The sequence below is a fragment of the Schistocerca nitens genome, chromosome 1 (assembly GCF_023898315.1).
Source record: "Schistocerca nitens isolate TAMUIC-IGC-003100 chromosome 1, iqSchNite1.1, whole genome shotgun sequence".
NCBI classification, from domain to species: Eukaryota; Metazoa; Arthropoda; class Insecta; order Orthoptera; family Acrididae; genus Schistocerca; species Schistocerca nitens.
Window position 1 is genome coordinate 1171727058 of NC_064614.1, and position 21626 is coordinate 1171748683.

Sequence of the window (21626 nt, forward strand, 5' to 3'; positions counted from 1 at the left end):
TTCCTCCATTACACTAAATGGAAATTCTGTCCAAGTCTTTTTCATTTCTACAACAATACCTTCCTGTAGACAACAGCATCATCTATGAACAATCCAACAGTGGTCTCATCAGTTGTTCATTAATTTATTTATTTGATGCAAGGATCATCTCTCAATGATTGTGGAGTTGTCAAAGTAATACAACAAATAATACAACAAAAAATACAACAAAAATCAATACTCAAAATTAGCATACATATGACAGCATGTGCTACCAATATGTTCCAATATGCCCTGCACAGCATAAAAAAACAGGATTTTTCCAGGGCTCATACCTCAGGTTCTTCTTGTGATATAGGCTCAACTGATTTGGGTAGTCCTAGGGCTACTGGAACTATCCTACAGCATAGCTGCCTACCTTGGTAAGGGGCTTTCTCCGTAATCACATGGCAAATATGGAGGTGGGTCATCCCTCATCTCCACCTCTTCACCTCCAGGAAATTTTAAAAATTAGAAGCCTGATTTAAGTCTTGAAACACTATAGTTCACACATTTTCCTAGACTAAATAATGAAGATAGGTTTTAATTGATCTTATATTTATTTTTATTTTGATATTAAAATGAATGCAAAGTACCATTCCCAATAAAGAAAACTTCTTCAGCCTCTCAGTTCCACTCATACTTCTAAGGAATGTGGTCATGGCAACTACAATTGGTGATCCCACTGCCACATCCATGTTTACTACTGACTGCTGCCTCATACAACCATTCATTTCTGCCTTATAGAAAGCATTGTAAATTTGCTTTTTCCCATCCACCCTTTTGTATGGCAGCAACTGGTGTAACTTGCTGAAGACAAATTTTTCCAAAGTCGGATAACGAATCCTGTTGTAACTGTGACTCAGATCATCCCAGAGCCACTCCTCTGCTTTATAGTGTGTGACAAATTCATAAATTTTGCTGTCTGTGCCCTCCATGTGGTGAAGGAACTCTACAGACAGAGCAAAAACAAATGCTAGCACTGCATACCAGCATTTAGTGGTAGAAAGCCAGGAATTATGTTCCTATGCTCATTGACTCCAGATCGTTCTTTTTTTTTTCACCATTTTGCAGAAAAATATTTTTTAGGAAATTTTTGGGGGAAACAGAAACCTTGGGAAAATTTTTAGGGGAATAAAATTTCAATACCGGGGAAATTAAGAACGTGTTTTGTCTGCCTAGCAGTACTACTAATATCATCTTTGTTATTTTAGTTCAAACAACTCATATTTAGTTTTTGAGATATTCACTAGATGTCCTCATTCCTCAGAAATGCAATTTTCAAGGTTGTTATAGATTGGGATCTTAGGAATATATCATAAAAATTTCAGCTATTTACTGTGCATGATTGTTTTTGAATCCATGGCTCAGTTTTGCTAGCTGAAAACCATGGTTTTGGGATGTTTCTCACTGATGGATAAAAATTTTTGGGAACTAGAAGGTGACACTTCTAGATAAATGCCTAGCGAGTATACCATAAAAAATTGAGCAACTTACTGTGGTTAGTTATTTAGATATGCTGACGACAAAAAATGGTGAAAAACACTTTTAGCAGGTTTTCTCAGGAACTGCCCATGATCTAATTGGCACCTACATAAGTTCCTTAGGGTGCACTATAGACAACATCTAATGCAAAAAGAATCAAATGATTTGCTCCATTTACCTATGCTGGAAGAATGAGTAATATTCAGACTGATTCCATACTGTAGCATGGCTGCCAACTGTTACATATTGTCCATAATTGCTATGGATTTGTCACCTTAATCGGAGTTATAAAAAATTATGGAAATAGGAATTTTACTAATTGATGTTTAAAAGAAATTAAAAAGGTGCTTTTTACATTTTTGCAACTTCAACTTTTTGTTGATGTAGGACAATCAACATTTTCGTTTCACGAAGTATTTATTACAAATCTGACACAGTCGCAGTATATATATGCTTAGTTTTGAACCAACTGTTTCATTCTCAGTCCTGACCAGCTGGGGCTACCATGCAAAAATAGATCTAAGTGAACAGTGTAAAGTACAAATATGGACAGCAGTTAACTATTTGATTAACGCATACCTGCACTGATCTTAATGAAGATCACCTAAAATTGGCAGTACGTGCATCACCCAGTGAAGGTCGATAAATGCCACATTATACTTACGCTCAAACTGAAGGCAAATATAGCCAGCAGTAGTACCAGAAAATGTTTGCTGGCACTAGTGTCATGCCTCATATTCAAGCACATGTCAACGGCCAGTGAGTGCATCGCATGTTAAATAAGAAATAGTTTTAATATATATAAGGCGTCTATTCTTTCAGTCATGTCTGAAAGAATAGCCATTATGAATTAAGACCAAAAGGTATTACAGACATCAGCTGCGAGCCGGCATTGATTGAAATCAGTGGAGAAAGTTGAAAATTTGTGCCAGACTGGGATTTAAACCTGTGTCTTCTACTTACTACACAGATGCTGTGACCACTGAGCCAACTCCATGGACTATCCTAGCACGCCTCTTACCACATCCAAATTCACAAATTATCCATGCACTACTAATGTAGTGCCCCTTACCCAGTATCCTTATTACTTGTGGCATTTTGCCGATTTCCCTAATAATTCAAGCCTGGTATGCGTCTGCTCTGCAGAGGTCATTGTCTGTCTCACTTTAATTATATATACACCTTTATGACATCACCTCCCAAAAGCCGTGTATCAGGCAGTGAGGTCTTGTCTTGGTACCACAATAAGGTTTATTGACAGACACACAAACAAAACTGGAAACTTTGCTAGTTTTTCAATGAATTCTTTTTAGAATTAGACTCATAGAGCAGTGCGATCAACCAGCTCATGGTAGCCAGACAATCAGATGTTGATAACATTTCAAAGTGGTGCAGAGATTGGAAAATTCTTTAAATGCTCAAAAATGTAATATTATATTATTTCTCAAAATACAGAAATATAGTACACAATGACAACAATACCAGTAATTGGAATCCACTAACTAACCTGGGTGTAACAGTTTATGGCGATATGAAATAATATGATCACATATGCATAGTCATAGGTAAAGCAAGTGACACCTCAGTTCATTGGTGAGCTAATGGGAAAATGCAGTCAGTCTATGAAGGCATTGCTTCTGTTACACATCCTAGAATATTGCTCATCTGTGCAAGGCTCCAGACAAAACAGGACTAATAGGGAGTGCTGAACATATACATATGAGTGGTCACATGTTAGTTTGTCCCTTGCGAGAGTCTCATCATGAAAATGCAGAGAAATCTGAACTTTAGACTTGTCTAGATAGATGTTGGCTGTCTACCTTGCTCTTCACATTTTTTTTAGAGAGTGTGGATGTTGATGTAGGTTGTTTGCTTCAAACATTGCACTGTCACAACACCAATGACATTTTCTGTATTATTTAATTCTGCTGTGTGTAAGATGTAGTCATTAAATTATGAACAGGTGTTTACAATGGTACTGATGTTCATTACTTCCATTTTAGTGAGATTTTGTACATCACCATTAAGTTTTCTTTGTTTAACTTCTGTACAGCCTCCTCATGGAATGATTCCCAGAAAGAATAAAAGACCACTTGGTTACCTCTTTACTTCATCTAATCCTGATTTACATCAGTTCACTGCAGCAGCCATTGAGAAGCTTAATGAAGTTCATAGTGAAAAATTTGCCCAATTTTTAAAAGCACTCCATGCTTCAGGTAAGTGCATAATACAATTATCTCGCTACAGGTATAGAAAAATTTTCAATTCCTAATTTCCATTGTTTGTGCACAGGCTGGACCACAACTAACCACCACTTGATTGTAGATGAATGGAGAGTGCAGTGGACAAATAGCAAGGATAATGAAACTATTTGGGATAAATCCTCTAAAGATGACTGAAATTAAAAATTAAATAAACAAAGGACAAAGAAATAATGTGTTTGTTTCTTGATTAATAATGTTACACTTAGTTTTTACCCTATTTTTGGAAGTTTTAAATCTTACTGCAGTTTTGCCTGTGAATTATGTAAAACTCTTTCTTCTTAGCACAAGACACATTAATTCCAGAGGTTATCGATACCTTATCATTATTTCTCTTCAATTTTGCTCTTATTTGTTTTACAGGAAAACAAGACTCAAAGTGCTGTAGAAATATGTTGGAGAAAGAGCCAAATTTTCCAGCAACCCCGTCTGTTTTATAAATTTCTCTCTAGCGTCTTTCCAGTAATTTCTCTCTCAACACTATGACGGTCACTGTTTGAGATTCTGTGAAACACTTACTACCAGTATTGGAGAATCCTCCAGTCTCTCATTTAAAAAAAAAGCAAAGCTCATGTACTGTACTAGTGTGAGGTTCATTCTCAGCATTGTGTCTTATGTCATTCTCATATAATTAAGTTTATTGGCCAAACTATTACCTACACCCTCTGCTATTATCAGATATTCTTGTAAAAGATCCTTACCAAAGGGCTTGAACCATAGGGAACATCAGTGAGCCTCGCGTTTGGCAGAAAACACCAGTTACCTCGTAATCACTTCCCACAGAGTTCTGAATCAGTTCTGTATAAGACTTCTGTCCAGAATACCAAAAATATTGGAGTTTTCTACCTCAAGGCTGCAAAATTTGTGAACACTATGCACATTTGACACTGCAGGAGTCCAGTACTATGCTTGTTTAACCATAGTAATCACTATGTGAAGATGTTACCTGTTCTTTCGGACATGTCTGAAATATCAACAGGGACAGTTGAAAATGTGTGCCCTGACCGGGACTCGAACCCAGGGTCTCCTGCGTACATGACAGATGCTCTACCTGTCTGAGCCATTGAAGGCACAGAGGATAGTGTGACTGCAGGGACTTATCTCTGGCACGCTCCCCGTGGGATCCACATTCCCAACTGCCTGTCCACACACTACATTTGTAGTGCCCCTGCCCACTATGTAAGCAGGAGATCCCGCGTTTGAGTCCCGGTCGGGGCACACATCTTCAACTGTCCCTGCTGATATTTATTCACGCCTGTAAGCAGCTGGGTTTTATTGTACTTTCATAGTACTCACTAGTCACATTAGCCAGAAATGTGGAAATGTGTCACATCTGCTGTAGTGTTGTCATGCCACCAGGCATGGATTCGGGGAGGGGGAGTGTCATGGGGGTCATTAAACTGCCCCATTCCCAAACAGCAATTTACTCAAAGTATTTCTGTTCAAAGTTTTGAGTCAACCTTAGGAGAATTAAACATACATGAAATCTGTTAGCCTCGAAGGCAGAGAATACTATGGGAGTACAAGCTACATTTAAAATAGGACGCTTCTGTATTCATCATTAGGGAATGATGCCCATTTGAAAGCTGATGGCTGATGGTAGGCCTACCTGCTGAGAACAACAAATCCCATGTGGTCCGCAAGTCCACAGGTAGAACCCGCTGACCACAGGAAGTTGAATAATGCAAGATGGGAACAAAGAAAATTATAGAAAGGCTGACTTTTCCCAAACTTTTGTCATACACTCAGATTGCCACAGCTTGCAGACATATATTCATTATGATTGTGTGAAGTGAAACTCTGCTGATGGTAAGTTCACACTTCAATTTTATAACATGCAAAATATGGCGTTGTTGAAGTTCTGAGAGTTTGCTGCTACATTTCTTAAAATAACTACAGCACATGTGTTGTTCTCGAATTGTTGGATGAGTGCTTTTCAAATGATACATTTCTCTGTGTAACAATTTCTTTGAAGCTGTGCAAAGTGATGTACTAAGCAATGATACAAAGAAAACCAGTTAAAAAAATTTTACTGCTCACCAACTAAATTATATTAAAAAAATATTAAATCAGACGCCCAAGGAAAGTAATATAAAAAAATAAATACGAACCATATATTATCATATGACATGAACTAAATTACTTCTAACTATTTTTACTATGTGACTGTAAAATAAATAAATAAATAAATTTGGTTGCATTTCAGTTTGTTTCTGATGGTTGAGTCTGTGCCTGTTTCTAATGCAAGTGTGCAGACCATAGGAAAAAGACATGTTGGTACTGAAAAAGTGGTGCAATAATTTAAACATATGTGACACATTGTTTGCACTTGGCTTTTCTCCTTTTCACATGTTGAAATGGTATCGATATATGAAAACTACACTGATGAGCCAAAATATTGTGACCACTGCCCACCACTTGGTTGAATGTGTCGTGGTGGTGTTGTGGGAGTGTGACGCACTAAGGAAAGAATGTAAGCCCAAGAGAGATGAATGGGTAGACATTACAGCAAAAATGCAGAAATCCACTGACAAAAGTGGTTTTGACAAAGGGCATATTGTTGCGCTACTAGGGCTGGAAAAGTACATCACTTTGCACAGCTCCAAAGAAATTGTTACGCAGAGAAATGTATCATTTGAAAAGCACTCATCCAACAATTCGAGAACAACACGTGCTGTAGTTATTTTAAGAAATGTAGCAGCAAACTCTCAGAACTTCAACAACGCCATATTTTGCATGTTATAAAATTGAAGTGTGAACTTACCATCAGCAGAGTTTCACTTCACACAATCATAATGAATATATGTCTGCAAGCTGTGGCAATCTGAGTGTATGACAAAAGTTTGGGAAAAGTCAGCCTTTCTATAATTTTCTTTGTTCCCATCTTGCATTATTCAACTTCCTGTGGTCAGCGGGTTCTACCTGTAGACTTGCGGACCACATGGGATTTGTTGTTCTCAGCAGGTAGGCCTACCATCAGCCATCAGCTTTCAAATGGCATACTACTGTTGTGAACACCTATGAAAAGTGGTTTAAGGATGGTGAAATAACGAGTAGGCCGTATGGTATTGGACGACCATGTTTCATCACAAAAGAGAGGGAAGAGGATCCCCCACTGTGTAATCCTGGATAGACAGCGATCTGTGGCAGAACTAATGACAGAGTGCTGTGCTGCTGCAGGTACAAGTGTTTCTGAGCACACCATTCAGAGACCATTGTTGAGCATGGAGCTCCACATCACCCAACCTCTACATGTTCCTGTGTTAGCCCAATGACATCATCAGTTATGATTGCAGTGTGCAACCATCACTGAATTTTCACCATCGATCAATAGAAATGAGTCAACTGTTGATGCAGTGTGCAACCATCACTGAATTTTCACCATCGATCAATAGAAATGAGTCAACTGTTGAATGAATAGCATCTCTTGTTACACTATGTTGATGGTTGAGTCCTTATGCTCCACGACCCAGGTGAATGTCTGCACAAAATATGCTCTGCACCACAGATGCAGGCCAGTGAGAGCAGAATTGTGCTATGGGGTACACAGAGTTGGGCTTCCATGGGATCTGTGGTGGTAATCGAACTATGTGAACATTATTGCAGTCCACTTACATTACTTCATGCTTGAGGTCTCCCCGTACAGCAATGACATCTTCTAGCAGGATAACTGTTCATGTTGCAAGGTCAAAATCATGCTACAGCGTTTTAAGGGGCATTGTAGTGAAACCACATTGATGTGTTGGCCAACAAATGTACCTGATCCATACCCATTGGAATACATACCAGGTGCAAGCTGCGTGCCTGTAAACCACCATCCTGTAATTTGCGGAAATTGCTTGACCTGTGTGCAGACATCTGGTGCCACATACTTCTGGAATCCTGTCAAGAACTTGTAGAATCCATGCTCTGCTGTACTGTGTTTGAAAAGTGGAATAACAGGCTATTAAACAGGTGGTCATAATGTTTTGGTTCATCGCAGTTTGCACCAAAAGTACTGAATCAAGGCCTGTTGCATAACTAATTGTATCTTTTAATTTTGTGTTCAAAAGCTTTCATCTCACTGAACTTAGGTACTACTTGAAAAAGAGGTCATGTAGTCCTCTGAAGGAGATTGATGGCCTTGACACCTAAACAAAATGTAGAATTCACAATCTTGGTCATGATTGTTAAATGTAATTGAAAAATGTATTTGACTAAGCTCTCTGACATGTAGTTACTCTCAATAAAAATTTGCTTTTTAAGATCTGTGACCACCTCTTCCTCTAGTGACCAGATATGGTATCACAAACACTTGTCAGGTGCTCAGTTAATGACTACACATTCTCTGTTCCACTACCTTCTTTTTCTTGTTTGTATGTAACACATTGATGTCCATGTTTCATAAATTATAAAATACTTTTAGCTATTTAATTTCTCTTAAATATATCTGATGATAGCTATAAAGCTGAAATTGGTTATCTGTGCAAATAAAATGTCACAAACAATGTGAATTCTATGAATTATTTAGATAACATTTACTGGGTTGTCACATAACCTGTACTTTTCAATATTATGTTCTCAGGGCTACTTCCTCTATTTTCTATCAACTGTTTAGAGAATTGCTTTTTGTGTCCTTAGGTGCAATAATTACATTCTCTTATGACATTTCCAAGTGCCTTTCTTCACACATGCAACACAATATTTCACTGTGATCTTAAATTACTGCCAACACAATATTTCACTGTGATCTTAAATTACTGCCAAGGTGCCTATTCTTGGTTTTTTCAAATCTTACTTCGTAACATCCCCTTGTTCTTGAATTTATTAACAGTACAGTAGAACTGTATAGCAGAACTAGTTGAAAAACCTGACATTGCCCGGGTATTCATTTTGACAGTTTTGCATTAGAAATGAAAACAAAAAATGAACTATGTTTGTAGTGTAATACTGAGAAAATTCATTTCCATGTATTTGTGAAAACACTTATGAAATAATGAAACAGTCATGCAAAGAAACATACATATTGTACAGATGTATAAGTATATAATCCAAATTAAGAAACACAGTATTTCTGTAGCTGGGTGCAGCTGTTCACATGCCTACAATGCAGTTTGTAAATGTGTTTATGGTAACACCTCTTAATAGATCTGTAGACAGCTGTTGTTTTAGCCTACAGCCATTTGCATATCTCGGTTGAAGGCTGTGAAAAGTGCAGATAGATGTCGGAGATTTTCTTAAGTTGACTTGACTGTTGGACTGTCTAAACAATAAGTGTATGAAAACTTCATGCTTGATGCAGCACTATTTCATGCATCTCAGTGTTTATGACATCATATCTTTTTAACTATGTGTCGTAGAATGGTATAGTGTTGTTGGTATGTTCAATGGCATATGTAGATTCGGTCTGCAAAATGTGCTGTGAGTATAGTTATCAGCAAAGGAGTAATAAATTTAAATGTCATGCAAGATAAGGCAGTTTCTTATGCATCTCATTGTTCAAGATCATGTCTCTTTAACTATGATATGGAGGTGGCTCTTACCCCAACAGTAATTGTTGTCTGACAGTAAGGGACATGTGCACCATGGTTGAAATTGGCCACTTGAGAGTGAATTGTTGACCACTTCCCATGCAATGGGCTTTGCTAGGGCAAGAGAGCACAGGGTGAGATCCATAATGGAGAATGATGCAGTACCCATGCAGAAGTGCATCATTTCCCCAATATTAAGTGTACAGACACTTGGTGTTTGCACTGATGTAATAGAGTAATAAGAATGGTCGGGGGAGTTGCCACGTCAGATCCATATATATAAAATGCATCATGCTGACAACTACTCCATTCCTACATCTTCTATTCAGTCTAAAAGAAAAGCCATTCGTTGGTGGAAGGAGGAATGTCAATTAGCAATTAGGGACAGACGTACTGTATTACATCACTTTAGGAGAAGACCAAGGTTAGGCAGTCTTGCATCCTTTTAGTAAGTGAGGACTAAAACTAGTTGAGTAATCAAGTAGAGGAAATGGAGATTGTGGAGAGAATTTTTAACATCCATTAACCATTCCACACCAGCAACAAAGGTGGCATATTAAATAATGATGTCTTCCAAACAGCATCAAGAAAAATATTGCAGATGATGGCAAAACACTTTTGTTTTGACCTATAGACCATTAATTCCAGCAACATGGGGAACACATGGAAACACAGAGTACACTATTCATATGACAACTCGGAGCCTTATAAATGCACTTTCTCCTTATGGGAACTACTGTCTCCACTAACTGCTGCACATGATATGGCTCAAGGACCCAATGGGATTTAATATGGCATGCTGCTATGTCTAAGCATGGAGGTAAGAGAACTCCTGTGCCTCTGTAATCAGATATGGGCTGAAGGCTATTAGCCAGATCAGTAGCCACGTAGGAAAGATCCTCGAGTGGATAGTAAAACGACACCTAGTGTGGATTCTGGAAAGCAAGTATTTGCTCAGTCATTTCCAATCTGGTTCCAAAAAGACAGGTCGACACTTGGCAGGCTCCTCCAATTGGAGGGAGTGATGTGAGAGTCATTCCTGTACAAACAGTAGTTTATTGGTATCCTTATCAATCTGGAGAAAGCATATGCTACCACCTGGAGATGCAATATCTTCCATTATCTACTTGAATGAGTATGTCATGGGTATCTCCCCATCTTGCTGCAGTCCTTCATTGCTGAACAATATTACCATTAGAAAGTAGATGCTGCATACTCCAACCCATTCGCTCAGTAGACTGGTGTTCCTCAGGATAGCGTTGTGAGTGTCACCCTTTTTATTAGTGCAGTCAGTAGTATCTCTTCCCCACTAAGGAACTCAGGCAAATATTCCTTATTTGTGGACAACTTTGCAGTAATGTGCCTTTTCTCCAGTCTCACAAATACTACATGTCAACTACAGCTAACTGGCTAGAGGATTGGGCTGGTACAGCTGGTTTTAAGTGCTCTACATAAAAAACTGTTTATCTGTATTTTAATCATCCATGTTAATCCTTTACTTACACTGAACTCCAATTGAGGGACACCATCTTGGATTTTATGACCTCAGTGTGGTTCTTGGGCCTCACATTTCATGAGAGGTTAATAGGCTGTGACACCCCTGTGATAAGTAATTCAGGTATCTAAAGGCACTAAACATCTTAAAATGTCTTAGCAGTAAGGGCTGGCGAACAGGTCGGTCCAGTTTTCTCACTTTCTATAGAACCCTTTTCTGGACAAGACTTGACTGTTGCAGCATAATGCTATGGCTCAGATATTAAATTCCATTCACATGCAGGCATTGACTGGTTATAGAATCCCACCAAACTAGTCCCATTCCTAGTTCTGTGCAGAGCCTGGTGAGCCACCTCTTACGACATTGTGAGAACTCTTACAGTGCGACATTTATACAAAATGAGATCCATCTTCAAACATCCTATTTTGAGTATTGGGCTGAACATTCCATACCATGAAAGTTAACCAATTGCTGTGCAACTAAGCCTTTATCTGTTCTTATGAAGAACTACCTTGAGTAACTTAGTGAAGCATACATATCAATTCTGAAACCGGGACGAAGCAGATACCCATCTCAGATGATTGATAGATCCACTCGTAACAGAGACATGAAGAGCACAACAAGGTCACTACTCCACCTGTGGTTTTAAAAAGGATTTTTAATGGCCTTTTACCAGAGTATCATGAGCATGTGTTTGCTTTTACCAATGGTTCAAAGCAAGGGTCAGTGTTGGGATTTCTGTTTACCCAGGTTTTATCATTAAAATCTGCCTACTCAGCCATTTCTGTGCAGATCTCTGGGTGACCAAGAAGGCATTGGAGCACATGAGGCTTCTTGGTGAAGAAAACTTTCTTGTTTGTGTGTATTCTCTAGTGCTCTTCAGGCTATTCAACAAATGTTGCCAGCATATAGGATAGTTCAGATGGCTGAGAACACTACCCACCTCCTGCACAGACAGATGAAAGAGATGGCCTTCGACTGGGTTCAACGACACAGGGGAATTGAGAGAAATGAGGAAGCTGACAGAGCAGTGAGCAGTCTCCCAGGAAAATACAACAGTTCAATTTAATGTGCACCAACAGGCTGCCGAGGCATGGGTGACATAGAGAGTATTTGCTGAATGGGAGAGGCAGTGACTAGAAGTGGCCAATAAAGTTGGTCGAACTGACTATTTGCCCATGTTGCACTTATTTCCAAACTCCCCAAAGGGATGAAATGATCCTCTCTTGCATTCGTATCAATCACTTCCCAATGATGTTTGCTTATCACTTGTGACAGGAAGACCCACTGGAATGCAGTGTTCGTTGCATCACACTCTTGATATACCATATTATAACATTTTGTGTTTTGTATGCTGATAGAAGGGAAGCCTTTTGTCTTCTTAGGGATGAAACAGTAGGAAGAAAATTGTTGGTATTTTGTGTGACCCAGTTTAATTGGATGGAGTGTTTAATGTGTTTGTGAGTGGCTGGATCATCCTCTTAGTTTCACGATCAATCAGCCATCTTAATGTGTTCCAGTGATTTATTAATTCCTTTAATGTGTGATAACAGTGTGAATAGATCTGCTGGAGATTAAATCCGAAACTTTATAAGCTATGGGCTGTAGTTCTATGACCTAAGAATTTCATTTTAGCAAGAGTAACTGCTCATTCACCAGCACAACAATCTTGTGAGAGAGCGCTGGTGTCCATGCTATTTAGTGCCCAACAATTTTAAATCCACCCATCATCTATCCGGCTCTTTGGTATTTTCTTTGTGTGGGGTAGAGGGATACTATTAGTATCTTTCTTAATGATACACAAGTCTGGGTTGGTATGTGTGTTCGACATTGCAGATTGGATAGTTTTTAAGTTCAGAGTATCGTGACAGTTGCTGTTTGGCTTGTCAGTTTGTATCCTGTAACAGCTATTAATTCTTGTTGCGGGAGTTTCTTGAAATGTTAAAATATCAGTGCTACAAGTAGTTGCCAAACTATTTAGGTACCCACATTTGTCTTTAGAAAGTTGTCCTACATTGATTTGCAAGATATTTTTTTTAGGAGCGAAATTCCTTGTCAACTGGAATTAAAAATTGCTGTCTTTATTTTTTAAATTTTTTTTCTGCTACCAGTAAAACATGATAGCTGATTCAGTACAGTCGTCATTTGAGTAGAATTTTTTTGTCATTCTATATCTCCTTATGTGAGATGAATGTCAGAGGAAGTAGAAACATTCTGCAGTTTGTCACATTTGCAGGTTTTCCAAACTTCCTCAATAGCGATTTGCTTCAAATTTGTCTTTTCTCCATCCAATGATTCCCATGTAAATTCATGGAGCACTTGCGTAGTACTCTCATATTGATCGAAGAAGCCAGTAGAAAAAAATAAAAATAAAATATCTAAAAGCACACCTCTGAAATGCTTTGATATCTTCCTTTAATATCACCTGGTAAGGATCCCAAACATTCCAACAGTACTCAACAGTTGGTTGCTCAAATGTTTTGTAAGTGGTCTCCATTACAGGTGAGCTACACTTTCTCAGAATTTTCCCAATCAGAATTAGATTTTTTCCTTCCTTAGAACTGGTCTTTTGTGCTTGTTCCATTTCATGCTGTTTCACAATATTACAGCAAGGAATTTAGTCAAAGTCAAGCAGCATGCAGTTAATACTATTTTCAAACATTACAGGAATGTTTTGTTACCCATCTGCATAAACTTAAGATTATCCACTATTAAAGTAAGCTACAGTTTACTGCACAAAACAGAAATTCTGACAAAGACATCCTGAATACCTGTTCAGTCATTCAACAGTGATAATTTTCTGCACACAGTCGCGTCATCATCAGACAGTTTTAAGTTGCCACCCACTCTATCCCACAGATTATGTAAGGGTTGTAGGAAAGTTATAGTAGACCTGAAATACTTCTGAATGAAAGGAGATCACTCACTGAAAAGTAGAAGCCAGAGTAAATATAAACACACACACACACACACACACACACACACACACACACACACACACTTGTGCCCCTCCATAGTGCTGACAGGCTGCACAGTGGGAGGATTGCAATTTGCTGGGTGGGCTAGGTTGTGGTGCGGGTACTCAGGTGGGATGGGTAGAGGGGGGAGAGGCGGAAGCTGGCAGAGGGGATGAGTGGTCGGAGGAGCTCTACCCAACATGCTACCTTCCTGGACATTAACCTGCATGTCCCTAATGATTTCATCTACACTTCTGTCCTCATTAAACCCACTAACCACCAACAGTAATCGCTTTTTGACAGTTGCATCTTTTCCACACCAGAAAATCCATCCCATAAAGCCTAGCCACCAGTCGACAACATATCTTCTGTGATGAGGATTCCTCTGTGTAGTGTATGTGGAATGTTTCATGAAGGCCACCAAAGACAGACACTACTCCACTAACGTAGTCCACAAACAGATGCCTCATGAGATATCCTCACACGCCCCCAATACTCCCACCATCTGCAAGAATCGGCTACAAAGGACCCCCCCCCCCCTCATCACCGAATATCACCCTGGACAGGAACAATTGTACCGTATCCTTATTCAGGTCTTTGTCTCTCATGCACTAAAATGACAGACATCACACCTAAGATACTTGCCACCTCTTCTAAAGTGGTGTTCCACCACCCACCCAACCTACACAATATCCTAGTCCATCCCTATGCCACTCACACTCTCAACCACTTCCCTCAGGGATCATATCCCTGTGGTAGACTAAGATGTAAGACCCACCCAATCCACCCACCTAGCACTTCTTACTCAAGTCCTGTCACAGGCTTATCCTACCCCATCAAAGGCAGTGCCACCTGTGAAAGCAGCCATGTCATAGACCAACTCTGCTGCAAACACAGCACAGCTTTTTATGTTGGTATGACTACCAAACAGCTGTCCACCAGGATGAATGGCCACCACTAAACTGTTGCCAAGAACAAAGTTGACCACCCAGTGGGACAACATGAAGCTGAGCACATTCCCTTCGCATCCAGTGTCTCTGAACTACACAGGTGGGAGTTATCTTTACCATACATCCTCTACTCCTGCAATCATCCCGGCCCCAATCTCTTGTAACCCCTGTGCCCACACCCTTAGCCCAACAGTTTCCCTTTCCTCCATCCTGTCGCCCCCTCCCAGTTCACATCACGTACCTTGTGTCTGCCATTCCTGACACTGGATCCAACAACCATTCATCTTGTGCCCAGACTGTGTACCTCCCTCCATGCATTCCTAGCAGGCAAACAATCTGCCTCCCTCCAAGGTGCTAGTCACCCAATCCCTCACCCTGCCTCCAGCCTCTCACCCCATCTACCCATCCCACCCGACACAACCCCCACCACAACCTAGTCTGCTGAAATGCAGCAGTGCATTTTTCATCCAGCTGGCACCATGTAGGGGCATAGGTGCTCTATTTGTAAGTGGAGCAGGAAGGGAAATCACTAGTAATGATACAGCATACCCTTCACCAGATATGGTGTGATGGCTTGCAGAATATGTATGTAGATGTAGATTTAGATATCATTTTGCACAACCTTTCATTTTTGCCTTCTGATATACTGAAGTAGCCTGTACTTTTTTCTGTTGCATGGTAATGTTCAGTACATGGCAAATTCAGACTAAGAAGGGACCATTGACACTAATTGGAAATTCATCAGGGGATGGCACCATATTCATTTTCAATGGTTTCATTTGCCTTCCACCACTTGAGGTGCTTATTTTTATTTTTTTTAATTGATTTATTTCGTGGCTTCTAGCATATCAGAGTTCCCACAAGTTTCCCCAAGTGAAATTCCCTGATATTTCCCAGAGTTCCAGGCAAGTTTTAGCATTTTTTCCTGACAAATTATGAGATCGCAAGGGTAAGTAAAGACATAAGTTGACAAAAAAAAAAAAAAAAAAAAAGTGGAAGCTATTTTTAGACGAAGAATTTCTGTTGCTATTAATGCATTGACTCTTAACTTTGAATTAACAGCAATCTTGTAATTGCTAACACTAAATCAGAAAAAAACTGAAACAAATATATTTTATCCAAGAAATTTTCTTCTATTACTCTTAGCTTACTTTTTAGTTGCTTTATTCAGTTTTTTAAACACACAGATGGAGAACATTACAATGTAAAACACTCAGGTAAAAATGCTACAAAAATATCAGTCCTCTTCAAATGCAGAACAAATACTGACACACATCTGTAAGTCTGTGATATATCCTTAAAAACATAAATTTATCAAAGCACAGAAGTAAAGTGTGTACAGAAAAATTTGTCTAAAATTGGTTATCATCTAATAGCTATGACAATGACATATTATGAAATCATAATTTAAAAGAAACTTTTTTGGCAGAACCAAATATTTAATTACAGTTTATCACTCCAAATCCTCATACATCATTTTAAATACATTGATTTTAAGGTGTTTATATTAAGACCATGTGATGGCTTCCATCAATGCTTTTAAAGATAAACCATATGTTCTATGGAATCAAATCTTTTAAACACATGTGATAGCATCACGTCATCATATGAATTGTTTGAATCACAGTGGAGGAATTTAATATATATAGAAAACTGTTCTTCAGATTAAAATTAATAACGAATTTGAAATTTGTCAAAACTGCTTTTATGTCAAAACCACAGACAATCTTATGATTAAACGAAAATTAAATAGAAGTTTTGCCTTTTCATTAGGTGTTACAATATGTGAAAATTCAGTAATTTTCAGCAAATTAGGTGACACTTCTAGTCCTTTTGTGTAAAATTCAAACAAATTTTAAGCTGTGAGAAAACACATTGCATATATAAAATGAGCAGTGAACGTATTCAGGCATTATTTTCAATCTTAAATGATAGTGTGTATTTGTTCTTAGCTGCAGACCCAAAAATTACAAGCAGCCCCAACAATTACCATCTGAGACTTGAGAACCAAGCAAATGGAACAACTACACTGAACCGCCAAAGAAACTGGTACAAACATGCGTGTTCAAATAGAGAGGTATGTAAACAGGCAGAATACTGTACTGTGGTCAGCAACACCTATATAAGACAACAAGTGTCTGGCACAGTTGTTAGATCAGTTACTGCTGCTGCACTGGCAAGTTATCAAGATTTAAGTGAGTTTGAACGTGGTGCTATAGACACAGCATCTCCTGAGTTTCAAATTGTATTGAGCGGCATAATGAACTGCCATGCCATAAAGAAAAATTAATTAACTTGACCTTTGACTTTGACACAGATATGACAGGTAGTGCATGTTAACTCTCTTTTGATTTTTTGCCTAGATGCATAGATTTTAAAATTTTGACCTGTCTGATATAGAAATGTATGAAAAAATTTGCCTATAGATGAATATGTTTTCTTCGTGGCTACTGTAAGGAGAGAACAGGTTAGGTACATGACGTGTTGGCACTGGTTCTCAGAGAACGCCAGACAAATTCGGAAAAAACTGCTACAACTTGTGTTGAAAACTCCGTCTCTTCTGACAGCTAAAGTACTCACAGTCACTGTAAGATTTTCTGGAAACGCTTTCAGAATGAGAAGTTTGAACAACAGTGGCAGTGTGATATCTTCTTACTAACAAACTGGTCATTTAGGGAACATCTTTAACACACAAGCTGACAGCGAAATATTTTGCATTGTTCGGACTGTGATAGTAGCAGATTTGCCCAGGATTGTTAATTTGTGAAAAAATGACTATGCACTGGATTGCTAAACACACTAATCGTTTTATGAAGGTCTGGGGATCCAACATTGAATAAAAGTTTGTAGACAATATTTACCTTCTTTTTCACAAGATAAAATTTTTTATACTTGATAATTGCAATTACAAGTTGCATCTCCTCTGCACTTCAACTTATGTCTATATGCAAACTATGTGTCTGACCCCCAAGAAACAATGTTTAATAGGCATTCCTCATCTCCACAATTTCAAAAGGCATATATGCCCTTTTTCATAGTGAAGAGCGCTGTTGTCTCAATTGCGGTAGCGCATCACCATTGGTACGCACAGACGGAATATTACAATAATATTAGTTAAGCACTCCACTGCATTATTAAGATTTATGTTCTTTTCATTCACAACGAAAGAAAAAGAGTCTGTGTTGCCTACGCGCATTCAATAAATAAAGTGTGCTTTTCACTTCACATAACAGATACGACACAAATAACACAAGCACGTTACTATACACGATAGAACCATCAGTTCACAGTAGGTAGGGACATAACAAGGCCCGTCTTGGTCACAAAAGTGTTTTTCAAAACATTTATGTGACCACAACATCTATTCAAACTCATAAATTGGCATAACATAATTCTCAAAGTATTGAAGCTTCTAAACGGTTTGTCCATGAATATTGTATTTACTCATTAAATCAATGAGTTATATGTACTTTCTTAGCAACTCTCATTATCAGCGGGCATAAATAATCATACTAACTTTCTCGGGAATGGATTTTACAATTGAAATGAGGACCACCCATTCAGGTGCAGTTGACGGAGGAAACCCGAGATTGAAACTCCCCAATGGGCCTCACCAGATTGGTTGAAATTACCGTATTTAGCAAAAACACCGGAAATTTGAATGAAACATATTTGTTTTCAGCATGAATATTATTACGACTTCTGCACCACTTGTTAGCAGCAGACACAGTGGCTGCACCAAAGACTGAGACGGCGTGGAGTTTACAATTATTTATTGAACATTCTTTACAATTTCCCCTCGTTGTCGCTGCCCAGCCCTGCGGATCTCTCCGCCTGGCTGCTGCTGTGTAGATTCTCCGATAATGCGTGAAACGCGCGCCGCTGATCGCACTCGGGAGCCTCAGGCCACCAGTGCTCCGCTGAAGCGAGGATGCTCTGTGGTTGAGATGAACTCGGCGCCCCAGTACGGGCACACCCACGGAGCTGCGTTGCCGTGACGTCAGCTGCCGACGCCCGCTGCACTGGCGGCTGTGAAGCTGTCAGTTGCGAACTCCTCGATGTCCCGTCATGGATGGACCATGCACCGTGGAGCCGGGTTGCCGTGAAGTCCGGGCGTCAGTCCCCGGCGGCATCTGTGACCAATACTGCGCTGTGGCCGGTCCTGCTGGAAGTTCTCGCTGTAGTTAGTCAGCCATGGGGCCGACCAAACTCAGGCCAACCTCCAGAGCTGAAGTTGATATCTGGCGGCGAAGGGATGACTCCTGCAAGCTGGAACAGACTTCCGGAATTGTCAGCTACGAAGATTCAACATTCGGACACGGACCACGTCCATCCTCAGATCTGAACTGCTTCCTAATGGCTTCTGTCTGTTGCTGCCTGCGCTCCACGATTTATATTTTTTACCCTCTGTGGTAGCTTTTTGTTATTATTCCCGCCGTATATTGCAGTGTAACTTAGCGTGCTGGCCTCACTTCCCCTTACTCAGCACTCTCCGGGCTTTGCTCGGTGCTCGGTCTGTGTGCGTCCTTGTGTCAGCCTATTGGTAGACTGCTGCTGTCAGCAAGGCTATCTGTGTGCTTACTTTGCAATGCCTCGGTCGCCAGTGTGCCTCCGGTTTCCCATTCTCCACTGATGAAGCAACGTGTACTACATGTGGCGTCAACAGTGCCTCCTCCTAAAAATTAAATTCGTCCCCGAATGCACCCTAAACGTGAACTCTAGTTCTATCCTATATTCTACTTCTTCTCTATATACATCCAGGTAGCCCTGACTCATGCCCTACTGGTAATCCATTCTACAGGAATCTCATGGAGCTGTCTTGCATTAACATGCTGAATCCCACGTTTTAATAAGACATATAGCACACCGATAAATACAATCAACACGGTAATAGTACTGGTTGAAATACCAATGGTCACTATGCTACGTTTCCGCCTTGTATCCCACTCCTCCACATGCCTTAATAATTGCAGCATTGAAATTTGACCTTTTTCCGAATCTACTAGTTTATCTATCTTTTGCAATAGTGTAGAATCCAAGGTGTTGTTAATATACGTCAAATTTTCTCCTGGAGCAATGCTGAATTATGCATCTGGCCAGTACAACTTGACGAGTATCTGTAACCTTGGTGAGTCCCGTGACTGGCGCTGGTAATCTGAAATGATCCCCTACTATTTCACAATTTGTCCTGTTGATTAGCAAACCACTGTCGTAATTCCATCTCCGTGGTTGCTGTCCAATTCCCATTGTCATAACACTTGGTTGATGTCCTCTCCGTAGCGAATACTGAATACAACCAATGCCTCCCAACTTGTTGAAAATGTGGTGTAGGCATCACTATTATTCTCCGACACTCCGAAGCTTCTGCTTCTGCCCTAAATAACTGGATCTCACACGATCCCTTGCCCGTGAAAACAACCCATGATGGACAAATGGAAACTGACTCCATTAGACATCTACTCACCTCTAAACTCGACATAGAAGCATGAGTATCCCCCTGCTTAGAAATTAATAAAACCTCCTGTGTCCTGAACTGTACGCCCTTCCCCGTGCGCTCCCATCTGACCGGATAAGGATGCACTGTGTAACAGTAATACTGTCTCCCCACACTAGTTACTGGAAATCTAATCTCTATATACATCTTAACTAGATCTGTTGTTACCTTAATCCTAGACAAATGATAAAAAAGTGACATACTCGCTTCAATTATCAGCATTATGTGGTCTACCCTCTCTGGAAACTCTCCCTCTGCCTGCTTCAGACTCCGTCTGAATTTTTCTGGTGACATCAACGTCACACTCACCTGCCCATGCAATGCGTGATGTACTGCCTCTTGCAATTCATGCATCCTCACTCATGCATCACCAATGCTGTTAACCAGTTCCCACAGCAATTTAGCCATTTCCAGCTTCCTTTCCACTATATCCAATCGTGTTTGTACCTGTTCCAGATCTGTATTCAATAATTTCTGTGTTTGTTGTTTATATGCTCATAACCCTGTAGCCATCCCACGCACTGCGCATGTCACATTCAACAACTCTGTACCTAATCCCCGTATCTCTGTTGTGTCTATATCCACTAACTTCCCTATGCTTTCCTCCCTGTCGCGAATAACTGTTAAAGAATTGTTCAAACCTTCAATATCGTCTCTATCCGCTGTTCCAAAAATTGTTTTCAGCAACTTCCCACCTGCATTCAACCAACCTCTCTTTACTCTCTTTCTCCTCCCTGGAATCATGCTCACGACTTGGCGCAATTGTTCCCTTATTTTCTTACATGACCTATCCAAAGCCTCGTACTCTTCTTGCACGTCCCATAATATTCCGTTCTTAGATGCAACCGTTTCCACACTCGATACCACCTCCTGTAGCTGCCGCATCTCGTTCCTCACCTGCAGGATGTTGAGTGCCAGCCGAAGCGTCCACTCGTGACTCGTGAGGACCACATCCGGTTGTTTCCCGAACAACACCCCACTTCGCAACGGCATATCCTGTACCTGGCCAGCTTGTGTCAGCTGCCAGGGGACTACGCCCCATACTATTCACTTGTACCCCATCCTGTGTCACCTGTAGAATGGAAAGAGAAGGAAAAAACTCCCATCACTACCCCTTAATACCAATAAAATAACCCTAGTCCGTGCACAAAAATAATACACACATGATAATTACAGCTAAATACACATCCCTCAAACACAACTTATACTTAATACCTGGTTTACTGTCTGCTTCTGGCACTTCTTTTCGCTTTCTGCCAGAAGGAGAAGTACATGTACATGGATCTACTACCCCCTGGAACGGCTTAACTCTACTAATGTGAACCAGTGTTGTCTTGGTAGGCAATTGTAATTTTACATTGGCAGGTGATGTCATTTCCACTACCTGGTATGGTCCCTGGAACTTGTTTGTGTACTTCTTGGTTCTCCCTTTTGGAACATATGGATTAGCTACTAG

The 21626-nt window shown here is 39.9% G+C and overlaps 1 protein-coding gene across 1 annotated transcript in view; it reads left to right on the forward strand.

Annotated features, from left to right (window-relative positions):
* The window catches only part of LOC126200092 (RUS family member 1), a 102260-nt gene extending 98294 nt beyond the window's left edge, over window positions 1-3966 (forward strand). Inside the window, exons 8-9 of the mRNA XM_049936678.1 lie at window positions 3557-3719; window positions 3796-3966. Of these exons, the coding sequence (XP_049792635.1) occupies window positions 3557-3719; window positions 3796-3902 (270 nt within the window). The 3' untranslated portion in view covers window positions 3903-3966. The remainder of the gene's footprint in view (window positions 1-3556; window positions 3720-3795) is intronic.
* Window positions 3967-21626: the final 17660 nt, after the last annotated feature.